General features: G+C 36.8%; 1 protein-coding gene across 3 annotated transcripts in view; it reads left to right on the top strand.

Moving 5' to 3' along the window:
* Positions 1-5,389, top strand: part of GABRB2 (gamma-aminobutyric acid type A receptor subunit beta2) — a 132,961-nt gene extending 127,572 nt beyond the window's left edge. For 2 of the 3 annotated variants that reach the window (XM_015641800.3, XM_015641799.3), the window contains exon 12: positions 197-5,389. In XM_015641800.3, the coding sequence (XP_015497286.1) occupies positions 197-544 (348 nt within the window). In that variant the 3' untranslated portion in view covers positions 545-5,389. The remainder of the gene's footprint in view (positions 1-196) is intronic. The other variant, XM_015641801.3, reaches the window with a different exon arrangement.
* The last annotated feature ends 6,643 nt before the right edge of the window (positions 5,390-12,032 follow it).

The raw sequence follows: 12,032 nt of genomic DNA, 5'->3' as shown, positions 1-12,032 counted from the left end.
TACTATGCTGGCCCTATTTCTCCTTGAGCTCACAAATAAATGATAATAAATATAATCACAGCTATGTTTAAAGTCTTTTAGGCTGACATCCAATAAACTAGTAATGTTAGACATGGCCATTATCAGCATGGCTTCAATTTGCAACTGACTGGGCTTCCTTTCTCTCCCGCTAAATCTGCTCGCTTATTTTTTACAGATGGATCCACATGAAAATATTTTGTTGAGCACACTTGAAATTAAAAACGAGGTGGCTGCCTCTGAGGCTGTGATGGGGCTTGGGGACCCTAGGAGCACAATGCTGGCCTATGACACTTCGAGTATCCAGTACCGGAAAGCTGGTTTGCCCAGACACAGCTTCGGCCGCAACGCCCTGGAGCGACACGTGGCACAGAAGAAAAGCAGGCTACGGAGACGTGCGTCCCAGCTGAAAATCACCATCCCTGACTTGACTGATGTAAATGCCATAGATCGATGGTCTCGCATATTCTTCCCTGTTGTTTTTTCCTTCTTCAATATTGTCTATTGGCTTTACTATGTGAACTAAGAGACAAAGCCACACAGGAAGCAAGAACTGGATTTCTCTTCAAATCAGTTGTACAGCCAAAAGTGGGACTTGGGAAAATTCTATTCTGGACAAAAAGTTATTTTAAAACACCTTAGTTGCTGGCCCACTCTATGGTCTGTTTTTATAATGTTTTGGTTGTATCTGCTAAACCATATATATGTTAAGTTGCAGTTTGGACATATCCCCTTATCAAAATATAAGTGCATTTTGAGTGTAAAGGCAAATTGGGTTTTGAAAATCACTTCTGTCTCATTGTTCTTCACTCTTTTTTTCTTTTCTTTTTTTTTAGTGGCCATTTGTGTTTAGTGGTACAAAAATTTATAGAGCAGCATTTGAGAAACAAGTTTTAATTTCAACAGCAGTACATGCCACTCTAGGGAAAGTGCATATCCAAGGCATGCATATACACTTAAGGGAGTGTACTGAGTTGTCATGCTTATGAAACACTTACACTTTACTTTTTAAATGTGTAAACTTGAAAACAAGTAGTGCCTATCATCTTTCCAAGATGATGATGGTCAGAGGTTTCCCAACCATATTCAGGTATTTCCTTTTATTTACTGAAAGAACTGAACCTTTGACTGATAATATTGGGGTTGGGTGTTTGCACAGAAGCTGAAGCAAAAAGCACTAGTTTGTTTGTATTTTAAAGAGAGAACATATGCTCACAGTCACAGTGACTGTGTTTGGGATCAATAGAGGAATGTAGAGACAGTATAAAAATGCATCAGCACTGCAGGGGTAGATGCTGCTGGGTTGTGTTGGGGAAACGGAATCTGTCCAAAGTGCCAAAATTGATTGCCTGAGTAGTAATTCTGTAGATGGCTGAAGGAAACCAGTGGTTCCCTGACTTTCTCTAGGGCAGGGAGGGAGAGAAAGCAATTACAAAGTGCAGGGGCAAGGAGACAGGAGGCTACATATACATAAAAGTGTGTGTGTGTGTGTGTGCGTGTATAAATATATATATATATGTGTGTGTGTGTGTGTATATACACGGTGCAGATGAATGTTGTCAGTCGTACACACCTTAGTCTGAAATAGTCGTGTGGAGTTGTGTGATTTCTTCCAAGTTTTCATCTTTCCAGCATTATGCTTCCTGCTGTTGGTTAAAGGTTCTGTACCTCTTCCAGCAGGCAAGATTTGAGCACATGTATTTCCGTACAAGAGGTACTGACAGGGCGTTTTCTCAGTCTGGATTAGGCAATACCATTTTACTTTTTGTTTTCCTTAATGCATTCTACTAAAGGAAAGAAAGTCATAGCAATCACTTTAAAAGTTTAAGTACACCCTTGAATGTTTCCTGCTTTAGAGTGGTTTCCATTGAAAAACTAGAAAAAATCAGTTTTTCTTTGGGAAACTTCATGAATTAAAAGGTCGAGTTTTTTTCATTCAGTTGAGCTTTATTTTTACAGGCAAAATAGAATAGAAAAAAAAAATTTTAGACCAAAATAATGTTGTCACTTATTCCACTGTGGAGCTTTTTTTTGTCATGAAAACAGCAGTGATAAGAACTGTATAAAAATAGAAACTCTTGATGGCTTTTACTAGATCAGATCCCCAATATTGTTTGACACGATGTTTCAAGAAGCAAAAACCAGATCTATTGCATCCATACTACCTCTCATCTGTGTACAAATCCTTGAAAGAAATGAGAGAGTATAAGCATTTTTTCAGGGTACTAAAAAAATTCTGCAGAGTATTTTTCATAAAATATATTTTTTTGTTGTTCCTACTTTAAAAGATTAATTGTCTTACAGATTTCTGTGGTTTTTATTTTTGCTTCCCCCTCCCCTTATTTGACAGTGAATGACACTAACAGGAGGAGAATAGTTCTGGGAACTAATAGTCAAATATTCAGACCTTTTTTGGAGCATGTCATATGCTTATTTCTTTTTCAAATAACAGAGGATGGTTTTGAAGCCTGAGATGGGATTTGCAATACACCCTACCTGCCAGGAAGTTGTGTACATTCACACACTGCCTCCAGGCTCAGACTCTGCAATATGTAGAGACAGGTTTTCCTCATGTGATTAACTTTCCAAGTCAAAATTTTGGTTTTTGTTCACTTACTAATTTGTAACTGCATTTCATGCATAATGCAATAACCTTCATAGATGCACTTGGGATTTCATCATAGGTATGTTGGATTTTCTTCCCAATTTTAAGAAATGGAGCATATCAAAATTCAGTATTTCTCTTCAAAGTTTGTTCTTTAAAAATTATATTAATTATCCTAAATGAAAGCAGTCTTATAATATTCTTCTGTACAAGCTCTTCTTTCATTTCAGAAATTGCTGACAGCTCCTTTTATTGTTTCACAGAAGCAGAGTGTGACTGCAGGGAGCTCACAGCCTTTCTGTGGTTGATACACATCAAATATAAAACCTTACAGGGAATATGTTGACTCTCTGCATTGGTAACTGCTTCAGCTATACAAAAACCACAGAGATCAAATCCTGGAACTGCACATTCACTTTTCTGAAGCTACAGTACAAGCCATAATACTCTCTGATGTTGCTGTTCAGAGAGTGAAAGAAAATGTTTGGTTTCTGCTCAGGTGTCACTAGGAAAGAAAAATTATCTGTGGGGAAGGAGCACTTTTGCTTTTACTATGTTCTTCTGGCTATTAATGTGATATAAAATTAGTGAAAGAGAAAGATTCTACCACTTTGTACTAAGGCTTAACACTGTGATATAAAAAGATGAGGGTGAGAAAGGCTGGTGAGGGACTATCATGGAAAAAGCATAACTCAAGCCCAAGGTAAGCACTTATTCCTGAGATACTTGAGTGAAAGAGAGAAATGATGCCAACATACATGAGATATGGGGTTTGCTATGTGTGCTACCCTCCAGGTAAACTAGAATAAATTTATTTTACTTTAGAATTGACTGAAAATGAATATTCTAGATATTTTTAACCATGTTAATTGTTGTTGGTTTCAATAAACAAAATAGCAAAGTTAATAATTTAGATAAAACCTGTAATATAATTGCACATTTTATTGTTCTATTAGACATAATAGCCAGCAATTAAGGTGTTTTTCATTTTTGTGAAATTCATGGGGGAATTATGACTATAACATGGCACAGTTTTAATGAAATCTTTGAGCTCAATCTGTAAATATATACTGTACATGACTGCTAGTAAGTATGATACACATTTTCAGAATTGAAAATTCATGCAACATGTTTCTGTGTTTGCATAAGGAATGTTATGTTTCTAGCCTATCGCAGTTCAGTGACCAGGAAGAAAGACTCAAGCAATGACATTGTGACCATTTATTTTCTCATTCCCAGGGGAGGAAAACAGAGTCCCAGATAACAGCATGTGGCAGAGTTCTTCAGAGTCCTTACATTCTAATTAAAAAAAAACCCCATAAAATCTGTAAGGTACTAAAGCACAATGCATAGAGGAAATGAGTGGTGGTCTTACACCTGGGGAAAATATCCTATTTATTTCAGAAAAAAAAAAAACATGCATTAAAATTAAACCTCAATTAATTTTCACTATAATTATTAGACTGTGTTCCAGTCCTATAACACAGTGTTAAACATAAGTGAATGGATGTGAAACATTTTCCAGCTGTATGTGCATATGGACATACCCCCAAATGTCTGTATGGACATATGTGTGTATATATACACATGCTGAGTATATATATATATATATATATATGCACACACATTCACATGTTGGTGTGTTAAAGGAATAAGCTAATAATAGTTTTGTTTCTACCATCAACCAGTGTATGAATATATTTTTGAGAAAAAAAAATTAAAATATTATTGTATTTAGAAAAAAAAAACAAACTTACTCTACAGGGTAACTGGGCATTTCTATATCAGCAGATCAATGCTTATGATCCATATGGAGTATTGCACCATTTGACATGATGATAGTACTGTACCTCCTTGCATCTGGAATTAGACTAGTCCTCACATTGCTTGCCTATTTCTCCTCTCTCTTTTTATAACAGCATTGTCTACTAGTAAGTTTTCAAAACCAACAAATTCCTTAGGGAACCAAGAAAAAAAAAAAAAGGCAAAAATAGTAACTATTTCTAGAAAATAATCTAGGGTGGGATGGCCAGGGTACAATACTATATCAGTAGTGATCAAAACATTTTGCTATGTGTACATAGAACATACAATGTGAGCAACCATAACTTAAGCTGAACGTGTGTAAATATTATCAGATTTCTTAAACATTTTTAACTTCTAATTTGTACTTTATGGTAAGGCAAAAAGCTAATTCTACTTATGGTTTAGGTTAATGTGTCCTAAAATTATGTAAATAATTAAATAAGCTGTAAATGAGCAGTCGATAGATACAGTATTTGTTTAGTGACTTTTTTTACTAAGTACAATAATTGCAGTGCTCTAGCAGAGTAATTTAAACACCCTTTTGCATAAACAGATTTGGACTCCAGATATAAAATAGTACAGGAAGTGCTGTAGTGTAAAATAGCCACGGTGGCAATGTTCCTGCTGGCACAGCTGATTCTTTTGTGTGGTTAAAATGTTCAGGCCACACACTCGGTACTCAGATTAGCCAAAACAAACAGGGCCTGGTTTTCACTTACAATAAGGCACCTTTATGTTGCTTCAGTGAGAGGAGAGGTGAAGGTGTCAGGAGTAAGTGAGAATTCAGCTGTTGGCGATTTCATTACAGAAGCCTGCATATTGCATCTGTCTGATTCTGAAATCTGTCTCTTATGGTATTTAATAGTAGGCTTATTTTTCTTTTAAAAAAACCCAGGATGTTTGACTGTCGTCAGAGAGCGTAGTCCCCCAAAGCCAAAGAATCTTCACTCCAGAAATTGTTTAAAAAGGGAAATCTAAAAAGTCACTGCTTAACACCAAAGGTAAAGCTTAGTAAAATGCACTAGGAACTTTGTCTAAATTTTTAAGAAGCAAATGGAATGTTGTTGATCAAAAAGACTGCCCTATTCTACTTTGTAAAAATACTAATAATTTAAATATCCATTATATAAAATTGAAGTAGATCATGTCTACAAGAATATGCAACACTAACATTTCATAAATATAAAATTATTTTCTTTGTAAGTGCTTTGACAAAAAAAAATGAAACTTAAATGATGAAAAAACTCACCTCTACTTTCATATGAAGGGTTGTATTTTTTTAATGTTTTCAGACATGAGGTCATCTATTCCAATTTGATAGCATTTTGTATGTTTTCACTGTTCCTGTCATTTGGCAGATACTCACCAGGCTGTATGGTTCATGGTCTGTCCTGTTGCTTTCAGTTGAAGACAAAAAGAACATTTGAAACATGATTAATTCTGACAAACTGCCTATGATTTGACTTCTATCACATTTTTATTGGCATGGGTGTTTAAATGGTTCTGTTAGTACTGTCTTTGCACAGTTCTGAGTTATCTTTTACTTAGTACTATTTATTTCATAATGTAGTTATCATCAGCCTTACTAATGACCTTGTAGCCTTTCTTATATGCACATAATGCACATTTTCCAATGGCTAGAAAATGCAAAATACTAGTGGATATCATTGCATCAGATCATCATGTCTTTCTCAAAAGGACTGCTAACCTCTGGGATATATGAGGTAGTAAAATGATGATTGTAAATGAGTAGCACATAAGAGATATTTTCTTGAATTTAAAATTATTGCAGCCAGTTTCAGCATGTAAATATATAATAATGTTGGCTAGTGTGTAATTCTTGAATTTAAAAATATAAATAAAGAAAACCTAAAATATGTATATGTAGTTGTGTTATGTTGGGCAGGCTCTTTCTCAAAGCTGTGTATTTCAGTTCTCATCTGAAGTGAATAACTCTGAATTTGGGTCAGAAAGGGACTCAGAAGTTGGGTGTTGAGGCACCTGAAATGTAGGTGTAGGATGGGAAGGGGGAACCATAACATGGTGTAAATTTGCCTGTGCAGCTCTTGGGACACTTGAGTGTCTGGGGAGTATAAACAATGTACAGTGAGAAGCCTGGTGCTGGTCAGTAAGGAAATGCTGAGAGGAGTGGGAACAGCTGAAAAATCTCAGAAATTCAGTAATGCCTCCTCAAAGTCAACTCTTGGGAATCTATTACTGAATCTATTACTGATGGTGAGTTGCTGCTGTCCCCCTCACAGGAATATGGAAGGGTCTGTTTGCAGGGGGATGGTATTTCCTTTTACAGTAAATGGTCTTAAATCTGAATATGTGGACTTCAGATATGGAAGCCCCAAGTTTCATTCCTCCATCTTCCTACTTAGGCTCTAACAGGAGAGATTCTGGATGATAAATTATTGTCCCTTTCAGGACAATGATTTATATTTTCCTGTTGTAGTAGTTCAGTTGATGGAGAATTCAAGATGAGCAGAGCAGAGGAGAGAGCAATCAAGTATGAGATTCTGACTTTGGACAGGGCCATATAAGGGATTACAAACTGGGTCTCTCATTGTGCTCCAAAGAAGTAAAATGTCCACTAATACAGGTCTGGTTTTGCTACTTCTTTCTGTCTTAGTGAAATCTTGAGCCTTAAATACACTTCAGCTTCCACTTGTTTGCTGGCTGTGTTGAGTGACCAGTTCATGTCCATTATTTTTTCTTGTTGTCTGCTGTCCCAGCTCTAATAAAAGGAAATTCATAGTTGTGTTTCCAAACCCCAAGTGTTACTACATGGGGGAATATTACAGGGTGTTTCTTGGTGCTTTAGCTGCATATTCCCACAGTTGAATCTTTGGTGGATCCTACCAGAGGGAGCAGATGGAGCACCAGAAAAGGGAACAAATGGCCATCAGACAAAAAGCTGCCAAAGGCTAAAACTGCCAAATTCTCATTTTTGTCTGGAAATGTGGACAGCAGTTGGTAATTCCTTTTGAAGTTGTCCACCTGGCTATTCTCTGTACCAGCCCTACAACAGCACTGCTTTAATGATTGATCTGTTCTGTCTCTTCTGTGGATAAAGGGCACCAGGTCTGCAGAGAAAGAGCAGAGGTTGAAGATGGGAAGACTTCAATCTTACAGATGGTACTGAGGTGAGGAGCTGCTGAGTGCAGGATGCTAACTCTGTGTCAGGAGACATAGAACATGACAAGTAAAATATTCCAGACCCTTAAGGAAAGCTCAAATATTACTTTCTTCCCTCACTGTTTGAAGTATCACATCTTCCTCTGAAACTTCTGAAAAAGAGAGCAGAATTCTGAAAGAAGACGGAAATGTCAGCACAGTTGCTTTGTTACAACTCTGATATACTGTTGCCCCTTATTTTTGAGATTATTACAAGCTAGGAAGCAAAGTATTTCAACTTTAAGACTGGCTCATGATTCCAGAGACTAAAAATATTCATATTAATTGGTGAGTATCATTTCCAAATCAAAAATGTCTATCTACTATTTCACTTGTCTGTGTTTATAAATACATTTTATGTTAGCACATCCTAACAAAAACAAGGCTAGTACTACGGGTTACTTGAATAATTTATTTCCTCTACTCTGACTTTTAACTCTTCATGATGTGTAACATGGCTTCTCCTTCATTCAATTTACTAGACTGAAAATTAGAAACTTTAATAGCGACTTCCTATGGGTAAATTGCACTGTTGAATATATCTTGATAATCTAAGTTTAACAAAGCAAGAGAGAATTTATTTAACATCACAGTTCTTAATTTACAGAAGGAAAATGGGTATTTTAAAGAATGAAATTATGCATCTGTCAAATACTGAACAGCTGTGAAACAGTGAAATAATGGGAACTGGCATCTAGCACATTGTAACTGCTGCATATAAATAAATGCAACATAACTACATAGCAAGTATGTTCACTAACATAAATTCTGTGGCTAGCAAAATTAATGACCAGCATGACATTATTAATCCATAATGCTTGTTATTCTTGAGGGATATCTGGAATCACTAATTTATTATGGTATTCATATGAGTCTAATCAAGGGATATATTTAAAAAAAAAAAAAGATGTTTATATCAAGAAATGTGGGTTGGCTATTCAAGTGATGAAAATTGCTTATATAAAAGGAGATGTTCTTCCTTTGGCTGAGACTCTGGGCTAGGTTTTCTGGGGAGAGGGGGAGTGCTTGTTTCAATGTTAGGGCAAAACTTTTGAATACATCTTATTCTTGGAACAAAAATATTTTTTTCTCTCTTTCTGGCAGATTGTCAGGGCTGATATACCACATTCATTTTAGCACTCTAATTCTAAGGGCGTGCTTCCAGCTGAGACCACTTCTTTAAATTTTTCTCTTTTTTGGAAAAAAATATAACCAAGGAAAAAAAGCTTGCTTAAATTCCCTTACAAACACTTTAAAAACTAAATCATGTAAACTGCACATTTTTTATTTTGGTGCTGTTTTGTTTTCAGATGAGACTTGAGGAGAGCTCTGTGTATAACTGTGGGTATTTATGGTCACATGTACTCACACTGCTCAGCTTGATACATCTGAAGTCTGCTGCTTTCTATGCCCACAGGAAACTGGACTGTGACCTTTGAGATCTCCTTGTTGAATGTTCCCAAACATGTTTTGTGAAGAATCTGACTGATCGTGTCAGTCTTTAATCTTCAGCCCTTTGTTGAAATTTCATGACATTGATGCTTATGAAGGTGCTGTGAAGAGACATGACAGGCAAGCACAGGAGCACAATGTCATGCAGGAGACAGGGGATGAAGTCCTATCATATGCTCTTTGACAGGAGCAAAAAGGGCAAGATGTGCAGTGATAAACCCACAGCACGAAATGTGGTCATGGTTGGGTCAATGGCAGTTCCATTACTGAGGCTGATATTTCAACTTCCGTGTCATAGAAAGAAATTGTTTCTTCAGCTGAGAAGACATTGACAGAAGTGGACAACTGTGGGGATCCAAGGGCCAATTAGTAAATTCCTCATCCCTCAGCCTTGGAAGGGTTGTAATAAGTAATGCCTCCTAAGGTTGGGGTGAGAGAAGCCTTCTCTCCACAGGCCTTTGCATTCTCATGTTAATTTGTTCCTAGTTCCATTATTTCATTGGCCCTGATCCCCTGTTTGTCTCCCTTTTCTCATTTATGTGTACCCCTTAGAATATTCTCTTTTCCTTGAATCCCTATTGGTCCTGTTTTGGTGCATTTCCCTGCCCTGCCAATTCCCAATGGTTGTCCCTGTCCCTAACCCCTCCTGTGCACCATTTTGCCCTGCTCCCATTGGATCCTAGCCCTCCAAACTGCCCCTCTTACTCTGTATATAATCCTGGATCCTCAGCCTATTCTTGTTCTTGTCCCTGGACCCCCTTTGAGGCAATAAAAGCTTTTGGATACCCAAACAAGGACCCATTAATAATATTGTTATACCTGTGCCTTAATTATATCATTAATTGAAAACTATAAAGTATTATGTAACTAGAGCACATTGTTACTGTTATTTTGAAGGAACAAGTGGCAGAATGGGAGAATATTAAGTGAAACTCTCATCATGTTAATAATATATTTAATAGTTTCTCATGTCATCAAAGGCGTGTAAGAAATTAGGATATAGAAATGATGTTTCCAGGCCTCGAAAAGCAAGAGATTAACCTAAATTTACATTAATTATAAGGTGTGCAGATCACTGCACTGAATGGACATGCTAAATATGTCCTTGTGTTTTGGAAAAGAGCACCTTTAATCTGCTTATCATTTCCCAAACTCTGTGCAGGTTGTTGGGTATCAGTCCCGGGTAGAGATGAACAGAGCAAAAGGATACCCACAGTCTACCTGCAAGAAATAATGAAAACCTGTGATATAATGAAGTAACAGATACATCAAAAATAAAGAGTGCCTTTGTAGACAGCTGGGGCCTAATTAATTTGCAGCACAGCTTAGGAAGGCAGAGCCCTTGACTGTACAGGTATCACTGGATTTTGTTCCTGCACCAATTGTGATAAAGCATTGCCAACACAAACAACAGAAAGGCATTTGCTGTGCACTTGGAGAAAAGGGTTGCTAGTTATTAGTCTGCTGGAAAAGTGTATTGTAATCCTTTGTATTTGTTTTCTTTAAGTTCTTACTCTAGACAAACAGCAGATTTTCTGGTTTGGCTTTTTCCTTTCTAGTGACCAATAAAATGACCTCCCCACTCTTCCTGTCTGATCCCAGATAAGTGAGATCTTCAGCATGATGTTCCTATAATACAAGTAAACCAACATTCCATATTTCATTGGAACCAGCTCCTTTTCTGACTGCTATGGTTCATTATGGTTAGTCCATTATAAATTACATGGTGTCTCCAGGGACCTGTTCTATACTTGAAATATCACAAGACAGCTGTCATGCATAATGCTGCAGAGAGCTGCTAAATTTATATCCACTAAAAACGTGCTTTATGTTGCAGAGTGACTCACTTTAACTTTGATGCATAAATGGATTGGTTTTCCTTTTCTTTTAAGTATTATCTGTTATCTTCTGTTTGTCCACAGACTCAACTTGCTTAGAAAAGGCCTTAGAAAATCTGTTATTTGTGCTTGGTGTATTGTGTGATTATCATTATTTTATAAAACTTGGACATACTTCCAAATTCCCCTAGACACCAAGCATGCAAAGGGAAACTTTTTCTGCCAGCCCATGTAAATTCTATCAGACTACATAACCAGAAAACAGTGGCAGATTGGCTCCTGGAGCTTATGATTTCCTCTGCTCCTAAGCAGTGTGCACAGCAAACAGACAGAAAACACTGTAAAACACAAGTTTTTATAAAGATAATGGCAGTTTACTTGTATGGTTTTCAAATGTGCCCTATGAGATAGTTTTAAAAGCTTTTCACCTTTTTTTATGAGAATAAGAATCCTTCAATTACACCCTATTTTTAATAACCACACATAACTCTCTGATTCCATGTTAATTTTTCACCCTCATAGAAGGGAAAAAGGGAGCAGACTTACACTTAAAATGCCTTCAGGACACTATGTATTCAAATGTGTAAATCCTCATCTACAAGAAGTATGTCCACAGGAATTCTGCCATAAAGCTTAATTATAATGAAAAAATATATAGTAAGACATTTATGCTATTAATTGATATGGCTTCTTGACAGGGTTAAATAGCTGTTAATATATTCCACTCCATAGAAATTTGTAAGTGAACATAGGGAAGAACAGAGGCAAGAAAATTTGAAAATTTCCTGGTTTGATTTTTTTCTAAATCACCTTTTTCAACCCCCTTTTATAAGGTGTTCTGATACAGATTAACCTGATTGGTAGAAGGAACACCACCTCCCTCATCCCATTAGTGGGACAAGAGAAACGCTCTTAGAACATCTGTGTGTGTTTCTATCTGAAACCTTGCAGAAGGAGACCTGGGAGACCTGGGTGCAGCCCAGCTGAGTGCAGGTCTGTAGAGTGAATTTGCAACTTTGACACCAGTTCTGTGTTGGGCAGTACTAGCAAGGCTTGAGGCAGCAGCTAAATGGAAAAATCTCTCTTGTCATATGATGGCTATGTTTAAACAACACATAGTGGTCAAAAAGTCC

Source organism: Parus major, chromosome 13 (assembly GCF_001522545.3).
Source record: "Parus major isolate Abel chromosome 13, Parus_major1.1, whole genome shotgun sequence".
NCBI classification, from domain to species: domain Eukaryota; kingdom Metazoa; phylum Chordata; class Aves; order Passeriformes; family Paridae; genus Parus; species Parus major.
The sequence above is the reverse complement of the archived record's forward strand: the minus strand, read 5'-3'. Positions and strand labels throughout refer to the sequence as shown.